Here is a 24,776-nt window from a genome sequence, read left to right as displayed (position 1 = left end):
GAACTTAATTGAAAAAAAACGGTACCATATTTTGCAGTTGGTGGATTTGACTCAACTATAGAGAATTCTTAATATTTGTAAATACTGTCTATCATACGGCAGAATATGGTCTGTAGTTTGAATAGTTAGGTAAACTGCTGGAAAGAAGTACACTTTACGCCTTTGCTTGCCGTCAAAAGTAGGATCCACAGACTTATTTTACAGAGCGGGAAGTGTCTGGGAATTCTTCCTTAATTCAATGCTAGGGTCAACATTGAATCACCGGGATGATACCTGAATAGTGTACAATTAATTTTTTTTTTGTAAATAAAACACTTCTTTACAATTACGAAAACTTAAGCAGGAAATGGAGGAGGAAGGTCGGTAATCTTAAATTTCGCAAAAAATGTGAATGTTTGTACTACGAGGTCAATTGTATGTTCAGTAAGTGTTAGAAAAGTTCTCTTATACAAAACCATGCTGAATTAAGTAATTATTTTTTAGGTGAATATACAAGAAAGGGAAATAGCAGGTTATCTCAAATTGATAATAACGTAGTATTATTTATATTATTGGAATTGTATGGCTTTTATTGATGGTCAGGTTCAGGTTCAATGATGAAGGATTTAAATGATCATTATTCATGTTAGCCTAGTTTCAGCATATATATATATATATATATATATATATATATTTGTTAAAGACAATAAAGAGAAATCGAGATGAACATATAGGCTTGAAGGAAATGATTAATCAATTGATAATCTGTTGTTAGAGAAGTAACGGACGGATTTGTTTTTACATTTTGAGTCGAAGCAAAGAACACTGGAAAGTGAAGATCCCACACAGTAATTGCTAACTTTTCATAATCATTTTGATCCGCTCGTTGCAAAAATATTTGAAGGATAATAAACACAGCCTCCATTTTGAATAATACCAAAACTATTTTAGTTTCGTGGGACCAATCTACCACCGTTTCTGTTTATTTTGTTTCGTCGTCAAGTGAGGTTTTATGCTTGAGAAGTTGAAAATTATATGCCAAAGCGTGCGGTACAGGGTTAATAGTTTGTCAATGGAAAGCCTACTGCCATCGAACAAATAATCATGGTCTATCGATGCTATTCTATATCAACTGCTCCTGGAACATCACCACTCAATCATATTCATCTCGAGGTGAACTTCGTCTAGTCCAGCACAAGGAGTTCATACACCCTGCATTGTGACACTATACTGAAGACGTGAGTAGGTTGTCCTCTTGAACCTCTGTCTTGCTCAAAGAGGATTTGAAATAGTTTGAGGAAATAAAGCTCCGTTGCAGCCATTTTGGTTGGTAAATGAATGAAAATCAGATGTTAAGATGCAATGAATAGGTTTGCAAACGATTCCTTTGTTCATATCTTGAAGATGAAAACGTGCAATTTAGGGAAGGAAATGCCATATAATGTTAATGTTTTACTATAGGAATGAGGCATTAGAAATATAGTTTGAAATTAAAAGTTGAACCGCACGTGAAACAATCAAGCAAAAGGGAGGTTTTCTGTGTATGCATAACCTCATCTAAACACGACAGGAGTTGGGAGAATTCGAGAAAATTATGCAGTCTCGAATGATCCTCGGGTTTTTGTCGCTTTCTTAAATCCTCACAGCCCTTAGTGTTAATATGAGGCTATGTAAACACAGGGAACTGAATCCTCTCTTGCTGTTATAAAATATTCCTGGAAGAACACAAGAAGTGTGACGTCATATCCAGGTTTACTTACTCTCATCCAGACACACGTATCGACCAATAAGAGCGTTTGTTTCATCTCAATATTTAATAAACACGCACAGTACAAAAGTCAAGACGACGCACCAATAGAGGATCTCAAAGAGGTTTACCCGTCAGTCGTCAAAAGGCCTAATATCTAACCTTCAGCTGTCAAAAAAAAATCTTTACCGTCAGTCAAAATAGCAGCTCAGTGCCTCACGCGCTTTAAAGGTGTTTCAGATCTCCCTATTTTTCCCCTATTTGCTGCTTACCTCAAACAGTTGAGGATCTTACACGACAGGAAAAGATCTGTAAACCGTTAAACCAGTTTCCGGGTTTCCATGTGTACTCCCTTTAAGGTCAAGTTTACTGTGTTTTGCCTTAACTGACAGTCTGACAGTTTGAAAAAAAATTAATTTTTTTTAAAAAGGAAGAAAAATTTCGAGAGTTTGGAAACCGACAACTCAAAACAGGGTGATAGCTTAATACGTATTTACCCAAATAGTGCCACTAAGCTTACTTCATTCTTCGAGCCTCAAGTGTCGTGCATATTCGTGGGCGGCGCTTATCTGAGGGTGGTCCTTATTCAACTTGAACTTGGTCTGACGACGACAAAAAGTTTTTTTTTAGGCGAAACGAATCGATTTTATATCTGCGAAAAGAGAAAATTTAGTAGTAACCATCAGAGACGTTTTTCGATGGTTACCTTTCATCTCTCCTGGTATTTTTCAATTACACCATCATTGGCGTTTTTTTGACGGTTACCTTTCTTCTATTCCGACACTTTTTAATTACACCACCACAAGTGTGTTTAGGTAACTTCAATCTCACTGATCCCAGTTGTTGATCTGAGTGTAAGGGCCCCATCGTAGGGGTACTCTTTATCAACGTCTGAATTCTTTTTTTTTTTTTTTTTTTTTTTAATGATTTGCATTTGTTCCCCAAGATATCCAACTGCGTAAAAATTTTTGCAGCTTTTGAAAGAATTCTTCGGAAAAGCGCCCCACCAGAGGCCAGTTTCTCAAAAGTCCCGTTAACTTAATGGGGCCGTGAAGCTATTCTGCTTTCATTTAAGATGGGGATTTCAAAAGTTTTAAAAATGATACAATTAAACTATCAGCTAAAGAAACAAAAAGGACTGGTTTAGTAGCCAGAACCTGCTTTCCCATCCTTTAAATTTTAATTTTAAAACAAGGCTTTGGCCCCGTTAAGTTGCCGGGACTTTCGAGAAACGGGCCGTTGGACCGCATATTGGGGGGAGACGCTTATTGAATTTTTACCCAAATGCGGCGCTTATTCGTGTGTGGCGCTTATTCATCAGCGCTCGTTCGAGTTGATACAGTAATCAACAATCGCCCCTTCTTCTCCATGAGATTTTCTATACACCTCTTTGAGTTTTTAGAGTCAGTGCAGGTAAGGACTAAAGCCAGGGATATTCTCTTCATCTAACGGAATAATACTTGCGCCATGGCGTTTTTAAGATGTTTCGGTTATGGTCACAAACTTTTGAAAATTTTACGAACTCTTACGAATTGGTATCAAACTTTTGTCATTGCAACTGCGAAGTTTTGTGTGCTTCACCCTTTTGCACCGAAGATCTGGTTGTTAATCCTCCCCTAAAACCGCTGTGAATTTTTTTGTAAAATAGTTACAAGAATTTAAAGTTAGATCAACATAAAAACTTCTACCTGACGAGTTTGAGTATTCTCATTACCTGTTTGCCGGACAATGTATGTATATTATAGGGAGAAGTTAAGTGTTATTCTCTTGTTTGGGTTAAACGGTTAAGACATGATTTTTTCGCCAATTTCAAAATACGTTTTTCAGACTAAAATTTATGGGATTAAACTAAAGTAGATTTTGAAATAATTTATCTGGGACTTTTATCCACGTTGAGCTGAGCAATAATGTATGCGATTACGATGGGGAAACGCTGTCACAGGTGCTGCTTTTCAAAGAAAAATAAATTAAGATAAATATAAAATAAAATAGAATCACTTATATTGAAATTGCTGTCAGTCATCACCACTGTACTATCCTCCACTGACTGGTTGACTGACTGATTGGGTTGCCAAGGGTAAGGTAGAGTTAAGTCTCCGCCATAGAAACGAGCCTCCTGTACAGAAATGAACGTCTTTCGTAATAGTGATTCTGCCTCTGTCTTTGCGTAAAGAGGCAGATGCTGTCTGCAACATAAAGACAGCATAGCACATCAGAGTGAGTCAATTGAATTCTACAGATTACCTGGGTTTGGCAGTTGTGGTGATTTTCACCATCCGGAATGGTGTTCTGTAGTGTTGCAGGATGCATTATATAACTTTTCCCCATGACACTGTCAAAAGGTTGAAAAGTCTGTGAATCTGGTAGAGACTATGCTGTTCCATTCCCGGCATGCCTTCTCAAAGGTCTACCGAATAGCAAAGACTCTAAAGATGTGGTCACTTTATAGGATCTCCCTTCGCGTCGATAACCCAATGTTCTTCTCCAGGAAGGTAGTCTTGCATCCTTGTATGACCTCGCTCAAAACTTTTCTTGCGAGATTGGAGGGCATTATGCCCCTCCTAACCCAAATGTTACAATCAGAGAGGACTTTCTTCAAGTTGGTCTTTCAAAGTTTATGTATATTTGAGGAATCCAGATTTCTAGAAGAATAGCACTTTCCGTGTCAGTAGTTCCGACAGCATAAATGCTGTCTGCTCCATGCCCTTTGACGGTTTTCGTCTCCTTAATGTCATTCCTGAATTCTTATTGTTTTGAGGCTGCCTTAATGTGGCCTTGAGGGGGCTAGTAGTTGTATTTGCAGCAGAGTCTACCGTTTTCATCCTAAACAGGCATATTTCCACTTCCAGATCCACCCTCTCGAACCTCTAGCGTCTTGGAGATGGCACATGGCGGCTTCAGGTGTTACCATGCCGCAGTCTCCTTTGGTTCCCACGCAAAGTTCTTGACTTAATACTTCTTGTCTTCGTCAGACATCCTTTAAACCTCTATCTAGTTTTTGTTTTGCGAAGGGTACGGCTACGCGTAGACTACCACGTTATACTTGGCCATTCACACTTGAGTGGACCAAAGAATTCAGTTCGAAAATATATTTTTGTAAATTAAGTGTATGCAAGGGTATGGCGCTCAATTTTTTCATGGTACGTATGTTGCAAAAATGGCTATTCACTTGGCCAGTAAGCTTTCCAAATTCAAATAATTCTTATAAAATCTTAGCTATTGAAAATCTTCCGCACGTAGTCTAAGGTTAGTGGGGACATCATTCTTAGTAGTCTTGGTGAATCTGTTACGATACCAGTTCCTCGTTGCGTCAATGGAAAAAGTAACGCAACGTTCAAATTGGACTCACCACGTGAGCGCTTTTATACAGAACGTCACAAGAGCGTTTTCAAGGGTGAATGTTTTCTTCGCCTATGTGTTTGGATTGAATTGCGCCATAGGCTGTAGAGGTTGAGCTCAACTTCAAAAGGTGAGTGATATGAAGCTCTTTTTATACTGTGATATCAAACAAGTATGAAATGCCGAACTAAGTGATAGATTTACCTATATGAATTTTTATGAAAACAGGAAAAGCTTTGGGAAGCCTTTTTGAATGTTTAAGACGGAAGTATTGACAAATTTTCTTCTCAGACATACTGAGGCTCTTGTCTTTGTTAGCTAAGCACGTCGATTTAGCCAGATCATTTGTTCCGTTTCAAACACAAAATCGGCGAGGTTTTACAGCTGTAATTTCCGAGATGAGTACTAGTGTGAAATCAAACCAAATATCAACTCTGCACCAGGGTCATTTTATAACTCTTCAAGGAGTGCTTGTTTTGAATATACGATCATGATAGACGCGCAAAATTAGACAACGGCTCGTCAACTCTTGACTTTTTGTTCTTCACTGATCGACGCTTACACTCAGAAATTGGAAAATTCTTGAATATTCCTTTTATTAGTCATGATCGTGTAATAGTGATCAACTTTGCTCAAGGTAGATTGGCTGGTCAGGTGCAATACTATTATACCGTCGTACTCTTCAAGTCCTGTATCGAGAGAAAGGTCTGAACAGAATACCCATATACTTCGAGAATGCAGAGACGACTGAAACACGAAAAGGACCGGCTTTGAAACCAGCGACTAATTCGTGTGCACTGCATCTTAGAAATAATCGGTTTCAACGGGAAAGGTGAGAAGTGACCGACGGACATATATTTGGGTTTAAATAAATAGTCTGAGTTAGTGCTGGTTGCACTGGCCCAGTCTTTACCTTTTCAAACTGGGAAATCGGTTAATCATTCCGCCAGTAAGCTTGCTAGAATAAAAGTTTTGTGACCAAATCCTAGCTACAAAAACTCATAAGCGCGTAGGCGTAATCACGTGGTCATTCGAAGCCATGATGCTAAAAATGTCAGTCTCGAGTCACGTCTCATTGTATATGTAAAAGTCACGCTAATGTTATCGACCACGTGAGCGATTTAAACGGAGCGCTCTTTTGCGATGCCTATGAGGAGCATGTCTTCATTAGTGTGTTGGAGTTGAATTCGATCAGATTTCATAGAGTTTGAGCTCAGCTTCAAAAGGTGAGATATGGAGAAGGGTTTTTTATGCTTATCTAAAACAAGTATGAAATGATTTAGTGATAGATTTACTTGCAAGCGTTGTACACAAACAGGAATATGGTTTCTGAAACCTTTCGAGAGATTTTACGCAAGCACCATCGATTTTGCTCGTAGACATGTCAAGATATTTCGTTCTTTAGACAAAGACGATGTTTTATGTCAGAATGGACCCTTGTATTTCAAGTGTAAGCTGAGCGGCTCGATTTCACTGATTCATTTTGGTCAGTTTCAAACACAAAATCTGCGCCGAATTGTACATATTCCACTTCTCAGGTGAGTGCCGTCAAATGAAGTATCACCTGGGCAGCAGGGTGTTTGGGATTACCGTTTTTAGGGCTTGTTCTGGATGTTCGACTGTAATCGACGCGGAAATTTTACTGGTTTGTCAATTTGAATCTCCTTACACTTCAGTGTGATATATATCTTGACTTGTCTGGGAGGAAAATTGTCACATAATCATGTAGTCATGTATGTTCTCATTAGTGTGTCATGGCAACAGGGAAAGTCGCGCAAATGTTATCGAACACGTGAACGATTTTAAAGCTAACGCTCTTTTACAAAGGTTTTGGTGTGCATCTAGTTATTAGTGTGGGGTTTCAAGCAGAAGTTACAGAGTTTGAGCTCAGGCTCTAAAGGTGAGATAATAGGAAGGATTATTCATACTTAAATCGAACGAGTATGAAATAATTTAGTCATAGATTTCCTCTCAGACATGTAGAGAAATTTCATTCTTTAAACCATAGCAAGCATTTGTTGTTTGCCTGACTCGACTCCTATATTCGTAAGCTCAACACATTGATTCAGCCAAACTGTCTTGTGTGATATATTTTAGAATTAAAATCTGCGAGGTTTGACAGATGTAATTTCTGAGATGTGCGCCGTAGCTTTACGACTTTACTTGACCAACTGCTACGTGTTTACTAACGTTAATCGAACAAAGTACGTATCAGTGTTAGCTAGTGAACTACCCTGATGGTAGTTTTTCGGATTGCGAGAATGGCGGATCGCTTGGCCAATGATCGCGCGAACTTGTGATAACTGTGATCAAATCCTTGCTACAAAAGCCATTCGTGCGGAGTTAGAGCGATGTGATCATTAATTGTGTTAGGTTGTCCGAAGGTTATCCGCCACCTGTAACGTCAATAACAAACGGTCACGCAAATGTTATGACTGACCATGTGAGTGATTAAAACCAACACTCTTAAAGGCCTTTCTGGGTGTTTGTTCTGCCAGTGTGTCAAGATTGAGTCCGACTAGAAGCAGTCGGGCTAAAACTCAGCTTTAAAAGGTGAGAAATGAGAGTTTATGCATATTTCAAGCAAGTATGAAATGACTTGGTTCAACATTTCCATGCGTAAACCTTCGACTTTGAAGAATTTCGTTTTTAAGAAACCCTGTCAAATGAGTGTTTCAGACGGAGGTATTTTCGATCTTCCTGATCGCCATTTCAAAAAATTCTTGCAATAGATCATTGAAGATTTATTGTGTCATGCAAATGATATCAACCACGTGAGCGATTTTAAAGAGAATACTCTTTTACGGACCTTTTGGTGTGCATGTATTGATCAGTAGGTTGAGGCTGAATTCGATCAGAAGTTGCAGAGTTTGAGCTCAGCTTCAAAAGGTGAGATATAGGAAGGGTTTATTTATACTGTGTTCGATGACTATGAAATGATTAAGTGATAGAACTACTTGCATTGACTGTGAACAAATAAGAATCTCTTTTAGGAAAAGTTTATGACAAAATTATTTCTCGACTTTCCTCAGAGACATGTCGACAAACACAAGCGCGTGTTCTTTTCTAGACTCAACTCTTATGTTTGTAAGCTCAGCACGTCGATTAAGCCAATTTATAGTGTCTTTAAACGCAAAATCTGCGAAGTTTGACCGCTGTTCTTTCAGAGATGAACGCCGTATTTCGAATTCTCTCAAACGAGTCGATTTAGCGGGGTGATAACTCGGTGAGGCTTGTTCAGGTGGTATGGTTGACCATCTGGTCTTTGAAGATCAAATCATAGACTGGGAATTTGTTAAAGTTTAGATATTCTGTTTAGCTGTATCGCAATTAATTTGGTTCCTAGTGTAAAAATTGCACCATTGCTAGTCTGGCAAAACACTTCGCTTTTATCTTACGCCTCTCAACGATTCTGAAATTTCTCATCGTTATTGCTTTTTTCGCATTGCCAGATTCACTAGACCAACAGTATTGCTAACTTGTCATAATTGTGATGAAATCTTTGCTGCAAAAAATCATCCGCGCAGTGCTAATGATTGTTAGATGATCATCAGTGAATCTGTTTAGTTCGCCGCCAGTCACGTCAATAACAAAAGTGATGAATTTTTCATTTCCGCTTTAAATGGCTGACCACGTGAGTGATTAATTCGAACCCCCAGCGGGCTTTCGAGGTGCATTTTCTCGCTCAAGATTGAGTGAAAGAGGCGGTCGATCTGAAGCTCAGCTTCCAAAGGTGAGAAATGGGAGTAAATACATATTTCAAACAAGTATGAAATTACTTAGTTCTACATCTCCATGCGTAAACCTTCCACTTGCAAGAATTTCGCTATTTAGAAACCCTTTCAAATGAGTGTTTCAGACGGAAGCATTGTTGATTTTCCTTGGAAACATTTGAAAAAAACTCGCGCAGCAGATCATTGAAGAATGTCATATTCTAGACACAACTCACGTATTTGTAGCTTAGCACGTCTTTTGAGTCAGATTGTTGTGTTGGGTTTGCCGTAAACACGCGTACGCGACGTTTATTAGGATGTCGTACGTAGTGTACTGAAATGTCAGGAACGAAAACTTCTGAACCAAAGACTATACATCAAAGAAAAGGCCACGGTTGATTTGTCCGTCATTTGACTTGTACCCTAAATTCACCAGCATTTTATTGAGAGGTAGCTGCCACAGTCGTCCTGAAAATTGCAAATGATGTTTGAGTAAAGAGTTAGAAAATTATGTTTTTGATTTGCCTATGTAAACGAATGTGACTGTCAATGAATGAATGAAAAACTTTATTTATGTGTAACTTGATCTAGCCGAGGGTAAGAAACCCACTGCTAATAGGTTAAGATATTTATTGTTTTGTGGTGAATCTCCATTCATTTTACGATTGCTATCATTAGAGACCGACTTTTTAAGTAATAGTTTCATTTCACGATACGTTTTCCTCGCCAAATTTTGTTTGCTCATGGGTTACCGCGATTGGCGCCGTGGAAATTAGGTCACATGACTGAAACAAGGGGTGTCACGGCAAGCTATGAAGTTCGTGGACCGGTTTATTCCGAAAACACTTGACATCATTTAGCGTGGGCCTACCACGAACGGCGTGTGCGTTTGGATATGGGATGAGCGTATACGACAAGTATCCTTGGAACGCGGTTTTCACAACATAGCATTCTGAAAATTAAGGTAGTTAGGAGGAGCGAGCACATGATAATAAACAATTATTGGATGAGGTTTTTGTGATATCCGGAATAATCAAGGTCGAGGTAAGTGTTATCGGTCACTTCTCACCTTTAAGTAAAGGTGAGAAGTGACCGACGGACATATATTTGGGTTTAAATAAATACTGTCTGAGTTAGTCCTGGTTGCATTGGCCCAGTCTTTACCATTTCAAACTGGGAAATCGGTTAATCATTCTGCCAGTAAGCCTGCTAGAATAAAAGTTTTGTGACCAAATCCTTGCTACGAAAACTCACAAGCGCGTAGTCGTAATCATGTGGTCATTCGAAGCCATGATGCTAAAAGTGTCAGTCTCGCGTCACATCATTAGTATATGTAAAAGTCACGCTAATGTTATCGACCACGTGAGCGATATAAACTGAACGCTCTTTTGCGATGCTCATGGGGAGCATGTTTTCACTAGTGTGTTGGGGTTGAATTCGATCAGAAGACATAGAGTTTGAGCTCAGCTTCAAAGGGTGAGATATAGGGAAGGGTTTTAATACTTATCTAAGACAGGTATGAAATGATTTAGTGATAGATTTACTTGCAAGCGTTGTACACGAACAGGAATATGGTTTTTGAAACCTTTCGAGAGATTTTACGCAAGCACCATCGATTTTGCTCGTAAACATGTCAAGATATTTTGCTCTTTAGACAAAGACGGTGTTTTATATCAGCGTGGACCGTTGTATTTCAAGTAGAAGCTGAGCGGCTCGATTTCACTGATTCATTTTGGTCAGTTTCAAACACAAAATCTGCGCCGAATTGTACATATTCCACTTCTCAGGTGAGTGCCGTCAAATGAAGTATCACCTGGGAAGCAGGGTGTTTGAGATTACCTTTTTTAGGGCTTGTTCTGGATGTTCGACTGTAATCGACGCGGAAATTTCACTGGTCTGTCAATTTGAATCTCCTTACACTTCAGTGTGATATATATCTTGACTTGTCTGGGAGGAAAATTGTCACATAATCATGTAGTCGTGTATGTTCTCATTAGTGCGTCATGGCAACAGGGAAAGTCGCGCAATTGTTATCGAACACATGAACGATTTTAAAGCTAATGCTCTTTTACCAAGGTTTTGGTGTGCATCTAGTTATTGGTGTGGGGTTTCAAGCAGAAGTTACAGAGTTTGAGCTCAGGCTCTAAAGGTGAGATAATAGGAAGGATTATTCATACTTAAATCGAACGAGTGTGAAATAATTTAGTCATAGATTTCCTCTCAGACATGTAGAGAAATTTCATTCTTTAAACCATAGCAAGCATTTGTTGTTTGCCTGACTCGACTCTTATATTCGTAAGCTCAACACATTGATTCAGCCAAACTGTCTTGTGTGATATATTTTAGAATTGAAATCTGCGAGGTTTGACAGATGTAATTTCTGAGATGTGCGCCGTAGCTTTAAGACTTTATTTGACCAACTGCTACGTGTTTACTAACGTTAATCGAACAAAGTACGTATCAGTGTTAGCTAGTGAACTACCCTGATGGTAGTTTTTCGCATTGCGAGAATGGCGGATCGCTTGGCCAATGATCGCGCGAACTTGTGATAACTGTGATTAAATCCTTGCTACAAAAGCCATTCGTGCGGAGTTAGAGCGATGTGATCATTTGTGAATAGACCCTTCCACGGTTTTTACGGCCATATTGTTTGGGGTCAAACAAAACCTCGTTGCGTAGCAACAAGCAGTATCTTCTTTAGTAATTATTCGACGCGCGTCGATCGGTACCTTCGCTCAATATCGTAACTTTATAAAGGGAAAATCGCTTATTTTCGTCTCCAAATCTAGTGGGAACATAGATAAGGCGTTACTAAAAGTAAGTGCCGATTTTGTTGGCGAAGTATCTTTTTATCACTGCGTTTTATGGGCAGATTGATATGTCGTTTGAAGGTGACCTCGTGGCCGCCATGGTGCGAGAATGGCATTTTAAAAAGCACCTCTTTCGGTTGAGAAATTAGAATATGTTTTTTAGCCATCGATATTGTGTAGTTTTAAATTTTAGGATTTACGGTGGGAGTAAGTACTCAAATAAGGTTTTGAAAGCATCTGTATTTTGCATGCCAGTATAGAGTCGAACATCAGCATCTCTGTTATTTGTGCAGAAGCTGTACACAGTTTTAACCCTGGGGAATCATCTCCACTTTTCATCATGTGACCGAGGCAGGTTCTAATGTTATTATTTGAACAACGAGACAGACTTATAGCCACAATAAAATTTCATTGTACAGGAAAGTACAAAAGAAATAATACTGATAAAAAGAAAGGGCGATTGCAAGCAAATCCTCAGTAAAATAGGTCACTAACTTGAGGTTACATGTACTGGAGTTACTTTTTCTGTGACCAAGAGGTTCTGAGCTTGTAAGTGCTGGTCTTGACACTCTGAACTACTGAGTTACACTAACTAACTGTACTTCTTTTAGAAGGAATCGAACAATAGCAGGAAATTCTCTAAAATTTTGGAAGTTAGGTGTGATCATTCTAAAGGAGGTTTATAATTCAAATCCTGTGTATATGATAATTTCGTTATCATAGGAAATGGTTAGGTGTGATGGTGCGACTTAAAGGAAATTTATGATGCAAATCCTGTGTGTATGATAATTTGGTTATCATAGGAAATAGTTTCTGAAGATGTAATTCTAAAATTATAACAAAAAAAATATTGCAATGTCATGCACAATTGTTAGCCTGGTCACAATCAATTCGTCACTTGCAGTGATGATATCACTGTTATGAACCGATGTTGATAATCACCGCCTTTTGGGTGACTTAGTATTTGAATGCTCAAAAGGAGTAAAAGAAAAGAGTAGGTATTGGATTGCTTACTGAAGGCTTCCCATCTCAAAAATGATTGGAGCAGACACCAACACTCTCCCTTGACTTTCCTATTGAGAAATATTTTCTTCCCTTCTGAACCTGTCGAGACCATGCTTCAATTATTGATTGCTTGGGCTTGTGGAACGATAACTTCTGTACATGTGAGTGGATGACCCATATTTTTGGAACTCCTCTATCGTTGTTACAGCCGCCGACAGAACACCTATCTCCAAAGCCCATTAAACCAAGGGTTTCTCTTTGCCAAGTTATTGTTTTTTTAAGAGTATGTTAGCCTGTCTGGACGAAAAGGTTTACAGAGCATGTAAATATATTTATTTCGATTTTTCCTCTGCACAATTAAGTCATTCTGGAAAGGTGTACTCTGACGTTCTGGCATTATGTTGGCCGCGAGGTCACGTCCAAAGAAAAACGATCTCAATGTTCCCATAAAATGCAGAGAAGAAAAGGTTTTTCGTTGAGAGGAGAAAAAGTCACTCGCCCTTATTGATGTCTTCTCTTTTTCAGCGATGAATATTAATTTTTGTTCCTGAACAGAGCGAAAATTTAAACTATGGTAGCGATGCGCGTTCTCTTATCATAAGAGATTCTATGGCTCGTTGCTAGGCAATGAGGTTTTGTTTGACCCCCAACCAATATGACTGATAAAACCGTGGAAGGGTCTATCGGTTAGGTTGTCTGAAGGTTATCCGCCACCTGTAACGTCAATAACAAAAGTAACGCAAATGTTATGTCTAACCATGTGAGTGATTAAAATCAACACTCTTAAGGGGCTTTCTGGGTGTTTGTTCTGCTAGTGTGTCAAGATTGAGTCCGACTAGAAGCAGTCGGGCTGAAACTCAGCTTTAAAAGGTGAGAAATGAGAGTTTATACATATTTCAAGCAAGTATGAAATGACTTGGTTCAACATTTCCATGCGTAAACCTTCGACTTGCAAGAATTTCATTTTTAAGAAACCCTGTCAAATGAGTGTTTCAGACGGAGGTATTTTCGATCTTCCTGATAGCCATTTCAAAAAATTCTTGCAGCAGATCATTGAAGATTTATTGTGTCATGCAAATGATATCAACCACGTGAGCGATTTTAAAGAGAACACTCTTTTACGGACCTTTTGGTGTGCATGTATTGATCAGTAGGTTGAGGCTGAATTCGATGAGAAGTTGCAGAGGTTGAGCTCAGCTTCAAAAGGTGAGATATAGGAAGGGTTTATTTATACTGTGTTCGATGAGTACGAAATGATTAAGTGATAGAATTACTTGCATTGACTGAACAAAAGAGAATCTCTTTTAGGAAAAGTTTCTGACAGAATTATTTCTCGACTTTCCTCACAGACATTTCAACAAACAAAAGCACGTGTTCTTTTCTAGACTTAACTCTTTTGTCTGTAAGCTCAGCACCTCGATTAGGCCAATTTATTGTGTCTTTAAATGCAAAATCTGTGAAGTTTGACCGCTGTACTTTCAGAGATGAACACCATATTTTGAATTCTCTCAAACGAGTCGATTTAGTATGGTGATAACTCGGTGAGGCTTGTTCAGGTGGTACGGTTGACTATCTGGTCTTTGAAGATCAAATCATAGACTGGGAATTTGTTCAAGTTTAGATATTCTGTTTATCTGTATTGCAATTAATTTGGTTCCTAGTGCAAAAATTGCACCATTGCTAGTCTGGCAAATCACTTCCCTTTTATCTTATGCTTCTCAGTTGTCTCATCTAACGAGAAACGAAAGAAAGAATTATATTACGATAGCGCAGAGACGGCTAAAGTTTGAGGATGATTCTGAAATTTCTCATCGTTATTGCTTTTTTCGCATTGCGAGATTCACTAGACCAACAGTATTGCTAACTTGTCATAATTGTGATGGAATCTTTGCTGCAAAAAATCATCCGTGCAGTGCTAATATTTGTTAGGGGATCATTAGTGAATCTGTTTAGTTCGCTGCCAGTCACATCAATAACAAAAGTGATGAATTTTTTATTTCCGCTTTAAATGGCTGACCGTGTGAGTGATTAATTCGAACCCCCAGCGGGCTTTAATTTCGAGGTGCATTTTCTTGCTTTTGCGTCAAGATTGAGTTAGAGGCGGGCAGTCTGAAGCTCAGCTTCCAAAGGTGAGAAATGGGAGTAAATACATATTTCAAACAAGTATGAAATTACTTAGTTCTACATTTCCATGCGTAAACCTTCCACTTGCAAGAATTTTGCTTTTTAGAAACCCTTTCAAATGAGTGTTTCAGACGGAAGCATTAATTGTTGATTTTGCTTGGAAACATTTGAAAAAAACTCGCTCAGCAGATCATTGAAGAATGTCATATTCTAGACACAACTCATGTACTTGTAGCTTAGCACGTCTTTTGAGTCAGTTGTTGTGTGGGGTTTGCCGTAAACACGCGTACGCAACGTTTATTATGATGTCGTACGTAGTGTATTGAAATGTCAGGAACGAAAACTTCTGAACCAAAGACTATACATCAAAGAAAAGGCCACGGTTGTTTTAAATGTAACCTTTGCGATACAGGGAGCTATGTTGGTTACACACGTGGGCATTTATATGCTCGCGTGGATAGCCATAAGAGCACGTCATCTTCAGTACGCAAGCACTACGACAAGGACCACGCAGGTGCTGTCCCTGAGGACCTTCTTAGCTGTTTCAAAGTTCTCAAGAAGTGCATGAACAAATTCGATTGTCTTGTCAACGAGATGCTTTACATCAAACAATTAACACCGAGTTTGAACATGCAAACGGATTCTATCCGTGCTAAAGTATTTGTGTAGCTACCTCCCCTATGCAAATTAGTTGTAACTCTTGAACTCTTATTTGTTAATTTTATTTCCATTCGTACCCTTGATAATGGCGTCATGAAGTCGCCGAAATGTCGGGATATTATATCGTTCATTTTTACCTGTCTATGTATTACTAAATCTTTGTTCACACGGTTGATTTGTGCGTCATTTGACTTGTATACTAAATTTACCAGCATTTTATTGAGAGGTAGCTGCCACAGTCGTCCTGAAAATTGCAAGTCATGTTTGAGTAAAGAGTTAGAAAATTATGTTTTTGATATGCTTATGTAAATGAATGTGACTGTGAATGAATGAATGAAAAACTTTATTTGTGTCACTTGATCTAGCCGAGGGTAAGAAACCCTCTACTAATAGGTTAAGACATTCATTCTTTTGCGGTGAATCTCCAATCATGTTATGATTGCTATCATTTAGAGACCGACTTTTTAAGTAAAAGTTTTATTTCACGATACTGTCTCCTCGCCAAATTTTGTTTGCTTATGGATTACCGCGATTGGCACCATGGAAATTAGGTCACATGAATAAAACAAGCGGTGTCACGGCGTTAGTGCAGCAGCTATCATAAGACAACTTTCGTGGGAGGGGGATCTTAATTCCTTCGTTTGCTGTAGTCTTTGGTTTTTTGAAATTATGCCTAGTAACTACCACCTGAGAAAAAAATGACAAAAAACAATGTCGTTTGGTAAAAAGATCCAATTCAGCTTAAAATCTTCCAACTTTGTTTTGGTAGAAGGCAAAACCCACTTGGTCATCATTAAGTAATTTGGTTATTTCAACTAAGTTGAAATTGTAATTTGGCCACTGTAATGAGTTAAAAAGCTGAATTTTCGAGTGTTAGCCCTTCGTCAGAGCGAATGGAGGATTTGTTGGTTGTGTGTGAGTTTATATGCAGAATTGAAAGTGGAGCTATACTATTGGTGGGGACATGGTGATGACAGAATTAGTTGCCATCAGCATTTGCTGTCATCAAGTAGTTTTCTTAACTAAAATTAATGCCCTATTAAAAAGGTTCTATTGTATGTCTGTGGAATGGCATATGGACCAACTCTCCTAGATTATCCAGGAGTTTCCTGGGTACTAAACAAGTCTGTATGGTTCACCAAAGCTCCTGGCTGGATTAAAGTGACAAAGTGGCTTTCAAAAGCTTTGCTCCTCTGTAGGCTGATAACACATTCCCAGGTTTATTCAAATTAAAACAATTTTGGTTTTAGAAACTAATCTTACAGTTTCTTACAGCATTTTTATGGGAGATCTGAGGGGATCAATTTTTTTTTGTTTGGGGAAGGGGGGGTATGATGCTGAGTTGATGCTGTCGTGGCATAAGAGAAAAAATCTCCAGATTTTAGATCTCCACAGGTTGGCATCTGTGGAGTAGTAGGGTATTTAAACTTGAAAAATTCAAGCTAAAGATAGGAATAAACATTAATATACACCTAAGAGTTTGAAATTTTCCTACATGCATACAACTAGTCACCCTTATTATTATCCATTTTACCACATTAATTAAGACCATGAAATTGAGATGGAACTGATTGAAATAGAGAGGCTTTTAACTTGGTGGCCTCATCGATCCTGGCACCATTTACAGATGCCACCACGTTGTATGCATGAAAACTTAAATGTTCCATATGGGAACCCAGGTGACGTCTGTGCATCGACCAGACGCAACATTTAGGGTTAAAGAAAAAAGTTCTCACTAAGTGCTGAGAGGAAGCAGGTCAATATAACCTAACCTAAAAGCATCTAATGTTTTACATCAAAATAGAACATCCAGCCACACAAACTCAAAGCCAGCATTTAAATTTTGATTGGGCAGATTGTGCAGTGGAATGTTGTCAAATATTCAAAGATATAGGTTTATTCCACTGTCAGTCAGGCGGTCAACTTGTCTTTCAAACAATTTGATACTCTAAAGCATGGTTACAAAGCTCAGCTTAACACTGTGTGTATGTTGGTTGATATGTATGCTAGGTAATTGAATCTTGTTTTTTGCAGGGAATGGCCTCTATCCATGATGAATCTCCACCTGATAAAAAAAGGAGGAAACCCATAAGGAAATTTAAAGGTCCTAATGATGTTATAAAAAAGACTGCTGTGGTCTTAAGAGAGGAAGTTGTTTTCAAAAGGGAAGGAACAGATGAAGTGTTCATGCCAACTACAATCACTATGTCCAATGACATCAATCCAAATCCAGAGCTGCGTAAAGAAATCTCATTTACCAAAAGCATGAAACCAGATGAAGTAAAAGAAGTACTAAAAAATACCTTCCCTGTTCTTGCTAATACTGAAAGGTAATATTTTACAAAGTAAAATAACTTGGATGATTGAAACTTGTCGGAAGAAAAATTTGACATTTAAATTGATTATAATTTGAAAAAATTTAAATCAAATTAAAATTTGAAAGAATTTAGTAAAATATTTTGAAGTGTACTGAATTCTTAATTACAACTTTTGAAGTATTTGTCAAACAGGATCCATCCAAGGGATGTTAACTTTGTTGAGTCTGTGATTTCAACATGGATGGTTTTGAGGTCTTGAAGAGTGAAGAATACAATGTTGACAATTTGTGACTTGCTCTCTATAGTTACATGTAATTATTTCCTTTGAGTGAAATTATTAATAAAAGCCTTTGTTTACTGTGTGTCTATACATGTATATCTAACTGATGAAACACAGTACATAGCTGTTCAAGATATTTTTGTCCTTACCTATTTTAATTTTGTTGACTATGACATTTTCAATGGTACAAAAAATTTAACTGGTTCAAAGACTGGACTGTTAATATAAGGAGACATAAGAAACAAAATCCTCAATTAATTTTGTCTTTTATTTTTGTAAACAACTTCCATATGCAGATTTTATTGTGCAAAAGCAGTTCAGAAAGAAAAACTTGACTTCTGTGGAGAGCGCCGTGTTTGGAGTGGAGAAGTCCTGAACCGAGAGATAAAGGGACACAGTGTGGCGTACATCTACTGTGAGGTTTGTATTACAGTCCAGCACATCACAAAGTTTTTATGCTCAGGGGTACTGTCAACAAGTTCTGGTCAAAATTTTGTCGTTTGCTCTTTAGTTTCAGAGTAAGTATACCTTAAATGTCCATGTATAAGCTGCACTTTTTTTCACAAAATTGAAGCCAAAAATCAAGGGTGTTGCTGATCCATAGATATATCTGTGTTTGGAGTTCTCAAAAACCTAATATTCATAAAATTCTTAAACACGAAGGTACGCTATAAAAGGAGCCTTAGGTCCCACTGGACCATTTGTCAATCAACCATCGTGTGATGTAGAACTCTTTAGAGTGAAGTCAGCTTGAGCTACAGCCACTCCAAAGCAGTGAACAGCGGGCGCATTCCTCAAAATTGTTTTGTCTTCATCACAATACATGAATTTTTGAGATTTGTATTTCCTTTCTCCAATGGAAACTGTCTTTATTTTTGGCGGTAAATTTGAGATTGAAGTAGGTGGTTCGCACATTACCTCATGCCACCATGCTGGTGGAAGTAAACAATAGATCTCTAACTAGCTCCTTTTGTTCATCTACAAGCATTTAAAGTTGACCCATACACATCAACGGTGAGTGACAAATGAGCCTAGCTAGGTCTTCCCAGGGAAGACTTCCTTATTATAGCATGCCTTCGTGTTTAAGATGGCAAAAAATAAACATAAAAGAAACTTAGAGCGTGTTCATTACCCTGCTGGCAGAGGTGTTTATTTGTCAACTTCTCCTACATGGTCCACGTAAAAATAAAGTCCTCTGTGCTCGGCCTGTTAAATGTTCTTCGAGCATGTGCGGCCTAGCTGTTGCCTAGAAACAAATTAGTTCCCGGTAGTACTCAGCCAACTTTCAACTTCCGGTGAATTCCCGCGCTTTGTAAATAGGATGTGTGCGCATAAAAATGTGTTTAAAACAGGTTCTGACCGGTTTTGCAAATCAGATTATCCACAAACTTGGATAATTACCAGGGGCATGCTTGAAGAAGATTTAACAGGCCGAGCGCAGAGGACTTTATTTTTACGTGGACCGTAGGGGAAGTTAGCAAATAAACGCCTCTGCCAGCAGGGTAGTAGTTCATCGACTTTTTCATTGAGTGGTGGCTCCTAAAAGAGCCTTTTGTGTCTTCGAGTGTTTATCGACAAATCTTGCTCTCCAAGAGTTCTTTCAAGCGATTAATTTTCGCTTTACTCGAACAACTAAACACTAACACACAAGGAATCTCCATTCCTCCACACAGCTGTTTGCAGTGACATCTGCAGCCAGTCACTTCCGTGCATATCTTTCTGCCACGTACGATAATGTACCACAAAATTCGCGAGTACCAGTGAGGTAAATGGCTGACTGTTTCGTTGTTTTTACTATTCTCGTGGCAAATTTGTCGACTGCATTATCAGGCTCCTGGATGGTCTGCATGAAGGTTTTCACATAATTTTTTTTTTTATTGCGGGTTTCCAAACATCTTTATACACGCGGTATGTCCAGATGATGGCCAGGACTCGGCCCAGACTCCTCCCAAAATTTAAAGCTTGGCTACGAAGCACTTGTTTGTGTTTTTTTTTTTCAATGGTGAAGGAATTTCAACTTTATGGTGTGTTTCGAAGTGATAATCTGGAAAAATCAGATCGAAAGAGCATTTTATGTTAAATATGGTGTAAAAAAGAAGGTACGACAAATGAAATTTCGCTTTCGTTAGACTTGATAAATGTGAAAGATAGCCACAACTACTATGTCGGTGTTTCAAAACCTTCATTGTTTGTGTCAACACAACTACTGAAACTTCAAACTGTATTGTTTTTATTTTTTTCCAAATTCTGCAATTTCAAATCAGGGGTGCGGCTTATCTTCAGATGCGGCTTATACATGAACGTTTATGGTAGTTAAGTTTTGTTTGCTGAAAAAAAATCTTAAGATCCTCAAAAGAATGGAGATACAGCTAAAAGAATGTTTTATGGGAACCTATCCTGAATAGGGAAAGGATTCCGAATTGGAGAGGCCTCCAGTAAAGTGTTGTTGTTTGCCATGGGCTTTTGTTCTGGATCTCGATTTGCATATTTTGTTTGTGGTGTCTTGCACTACACAGCAAAAGGGATTTCTAGTGCATTCTCAAAACGTCAAGAGTCTTCATCAAAGGGCCAAAAGAGAAAAGCTGCAAGAGAGACCTAGCTAGCAAAAGAAAATCAATAAGGCCAATTTTTTCTTTTTTTCCTAGCTTACTTTGCCCACTTTACCTTCTGCTTAATTTTCCCGATGAATTTTGGATTTCATTTAATTCGTGTTCCCCATTTCACAAAATGACTTTTTTTTGTGAATTTCAACCGCCTCCTGGTTAGCCCAATGGATAGAGTGCTGGAGTGTTGTGCAGGAGGTCGAGGGTTTGAGCCCCGGCTGAGCCAACACTCAGGGTCTTAAAATAATTGAGAAGAATATGCTACCTTTCTATAACATCAAGAAATGATTAGATATTGTAGTCTTCTCAGATAGGGATGAATAAATGGAGGTCCCGTCTCCCGCAGGGTTAGGGGCAGGAGATGTTAATTTCCCACGCACGAGATTACTGTGTGATGGATGTCCTCCCCTGGGGCGGGGTGAGTGGGTAACAGGACCCCCATTTATACCAGTGTCTACTACACTGAAGGGGCTATCCTGTATAGATGTCTACTTCAAAGAAGTTCTCTTTCACAAGAATTGCAAGCAGGTGCCATATTGTGTTTCATTGATAGTTGGCATAACCACATTGACATGCCCTAAAATGAGGTGTGAAAACTGAATTTCCTTGGAGGCCAAAAACTGTGAAAAAATTTTTATTTTCACGATCTATAATTGAGAAAAGCCTCTTTGCATGGAGGTGAGGGATCCCAGGTTAGTAAGGAAATGCAGGTAGTAATGGAATAACCCATCTGTATATGTAATCTCTGAGTTGATAACATTTACATGATTGGTGGGATAACCCACCTAGGCAGGCTACCTGGTCTGCTGGGTAGGGTAACCTTGTCTGCCAGAGTCACAATTGCCATGTAAACATCTCAAGGTGGGAATTAACCCTCCTAGCTGTGATTATGTTCTCATCAAATTTGCAACAACCTCTCGCAACTTCATGTTGATAAGATTGAATGTAAGTGCAAGCTATTTTTCAACCCCTACTTAAGCCTAAATTTTGCTGTACAACTTAAATAAACATACATGTATATGAGTGAGGACAAAATAGTTTAGGGATAAACTTGTCAACTACAATCACACACACACAATCAACTCTCTGCAGATGTGTGTTGTTGGGCCAATTTAAACCGGATGGCGCTCAATGTGGCCAAAACAAAATCTATGCAAGTGACCAATAGGCAAAGGGTATGACATCTCCAAAGCCCTGATCTTAACGTCTCTGTGAATGGTAATGTCATTGAGTAAGTTAACTCAGCTAAGATACTTGGCGTATCACTGGATGATCAACTCACCTGGGACCAGCACGTAGATCGCCTCAGCAAAACACTAAATAGTTGACTTTCCCTTCTCAGGAGGATTTCTCCTTTCTTGGATTTTCACAGTTCTCTTCTTTCTTACAACTCTTGTATCCCTAGTCAACTTGCATACTGCTCTACATTCTGGGGGTTGTGCTCCAAGGATTCTCTTCTCTGCCTTCTGTGTTGCCAGAAGTGAGCTGCTCGCATCATTCTGAATGCTGACTTTTCTGTTCCATCAGTCTCCCTTTTTTCTAGACTTACTGGATTCCAATCATCAATGTCATCAAATGCAGAAAGCTACAACTTCTTTTTTCCATTCTTTTGAATCCCGACCCTCCATCTTGTTTACGGCACAGCTTTAGCTTTCCATCTTCTGTGCAAACCTGGTACTCATCAAGAGGTGCAGCATCTTGCAATCTATCTCTCCCTAAACCTCGCACTAACTCTGGTAATTAGCGCACCTTCGCCTACTCAGTCGCTACTCTTTTAAATGGTCTTGAGATGCATCTCAAAGATCAAGCAACTTGCTTCCTCCTCTGTACTACCTATCTCATTCAACACCATCCTCACTACAATCAAGTGCAAACTCTGCCTATTTTTCACAAACAAGCTTGCACGCATATTGCATTTAGAGAAACTTTTTTGTCATGATTGCCATTTTTTACTAGATTGTAACTGCTATTCAAACTGATTCGTGTTTTTTTATGAATGTCGTACTATATTTTGTTTGTGTGCATGAATTATATCAAAATCTGTAATGTAAAATTAATTGTAATTGTAAAATATGTACTGTGTATATATGTTGAGGGCCCTATGTTAGAAAACTTATGTGAGTTAATATGTTGCCCCCATTAAATAAAGATGTATGTATGTATCTACTTAACTAGACTGAATGTGTGAATGTTCACATACATGTTTAAAATACTCAAAGTTTGAAAGATTAATGGGGACCAGTTATTTTATTCTTCATTGTGATAAACTACTGCATTCAAAATGACACTCGGTGATGAAACCATGGAATTGGATTAAGTTTAAGTTTAGTTTTGTTGATGAAGTAAAAGTTTCAACTGAAATGAATTTTAGACAGAGTATAGTTTGCACTAATTTAAGTGACTGCAAAGAATTATCTTCCTCATTATTTTAATCGTTTTAACATAGTTTTGACCAGATGATTTCATTTGTATATTGAACATCATTCATTAAGGTAAATCACAGTTGCCTTGAATTATGAAATATTGCTTTTCAGGAAGTAAACAGTGGTCCACATACCTCATTAATAGCCCCTGTGGAAAACATGCAGATCACAAGAAATGTGAGTACTGATTTTCCTTGTCACTTCACAAGAGGAGAACATGCTGAAGAATGCTTATAATGTTTTACTTTGAAAGTGTACTTGTCTTTAGTTATTTAGCTACATTTATAGACCACTTTCATAAATGGCTGCCAGATTAAAATTCTTTTGGTTACATATAAATTTGCCTGGGTGGCCTCGTTCTCCAGTACAAAATTCAAAAGAATACATTATCTCAAGCAAGGCCACTCAGGCAAATTGAAATTTAAACAAAAGAATATTAATCTGGCAGCCATTTATGAAAGTGATCTATGGAACTTGTTTATGTTTCACTGGAGATGGAGATCACACCCCAGAATTCCAACTTGCCCTTTAGGAAAGCGACTATAAGGTTTCACCTGTCTCAGGTGTTGTCCTGCTTACAGCTACACTACAAGGATCCTTGATTGTTTGTGAGAAAACGGAAAAAAAGAGGAAATCAAACACTATAAAGTTATACGTATATGTGCACGATCCTTCGCAGTTTTTCGCGCGAGTGACTTCTGCATTTTTCATTAAAAACCGGCTAAAACTTCCGTAAAAATGTTAGACTAGACATGGCAACAAGCGAATAAGCCGATGAAGATCTGCCTAATTTTCCTTTGGGAATGGATTTTTTTAACTCCCGAGAGAGAAGAGGAAAACAAAAAACTCAACGCCGATTTCATCTCATTTCGCGACTGTAAGTTGATTTCCATGCTTGAATACACCTGTCAGTTTTTGACCAATCCGAGACGAAATCATTGAAGCGTAGCAAAATACTTTTCTGAAACAAAATAAACAACGCATTTGAATCATAGGAGAGGAAATTTCTGCCCTTTATACATACACTACAGCATTGAAAATGTTAGAAAATGATTGGTTGTGTACAAATGTCACCCGGTATTTGTAATCTACAGTATCGGTTAAACAGATTTTCTCGCATCGCGCAAGCGAAGAATGGTGGATTTGTAGTTAAATGACGAAAAACAAAACGGCAGACAATTTGAATCAAATATCCGACGACGAAGAGTCAGAATGGCTGGCAAATATAGATCCAAGTTTACTAGATGAATCAAACGAAGAAGAACAGCTCGACGTCCAGGAAATTTCTTCCTTTAATTCATTGAAGAAAATAGAAACAGCAACAAAACAACGCGTCAGTTTGGTACCGCTTCGCATACTTCTGTCACGCATTCCCCGTAAACAAATATCCGCGAAATTCACCCGCACTGAACAACATAGATAACAGTTTGGCGTGTTGGATAATAAATAACTTATTAGCTGTTTTTTTGTGTAGTATCGCTGAGTATTTTTACTCCTTTTTTGTATTTTCACACACCCTGCGGGCTCGTCAAATTACGGTACAACTTGTAAAAATACTTAGCGATACTACACAAGAAAACTACTAATAAGATTATGTATTAGCGCTGGTAAAAAGCGCGGCAAAACCATTGTGGCATTTTTTACAGAATTGTATAGTATCAGATGCCTTTTTGTTGCTGTGTAGACCATCATGTATTCGACTCATTTCCAAAGTGTAACATTAATTGTTGTCTGCTCTATTTAGTGTTGACATAAATAAAATAGGCAAACCTTAA

The 24,776-nt window shown here is 38.3% G+C and overlaps 1 protein-coding gene across 1 annotated transcript in view; it reads left to right on the top strand.

Annotated features, from left to right (window-relative positions):
* Positions 1 to 24,776, top strand: part of LOC111346223 (uncharacterized) — a 64,089-nt gene that overhangs the window by 9,339 nt on the left and 29,974 nt on the right. Inside the window, exons 6-8 of the mRNA XM_088731401.1 lie at positions 17,412 to 17,707; positions 18,272 to 18,395; positions 23,113 to 23,178. Of these exons, the coding sequence (XP_088587527.1) occupies positions 17,412 to 17,707; positions 18,272 to 18,395; positions 23,113 to 23,178 (486 nt within the window). The remainder of the gene's footprint in view (positions 1 to 17,411; positions 17,708 to 18,271; positions 18,396 to 23,112; positions 23,179 to 24,776) is intronic.

Source organism: Stylophora pistillata, chromosome 8 (assembly GCF_964205215.1).
Source record: "Stylophora pistillata chromosome 8, jaStyPist1.2, whole genome shotgun sequence".
Lineage (NCBI taxonomy): Eukaryota > Metazoa > Cnidaria > Anthozoa > Scleractinia > Pocilloporidae > Stylophora > Stylophora pistillata.
This window is presented reverse-complemented; position numbering and strand designations above follow the sequence as displayed.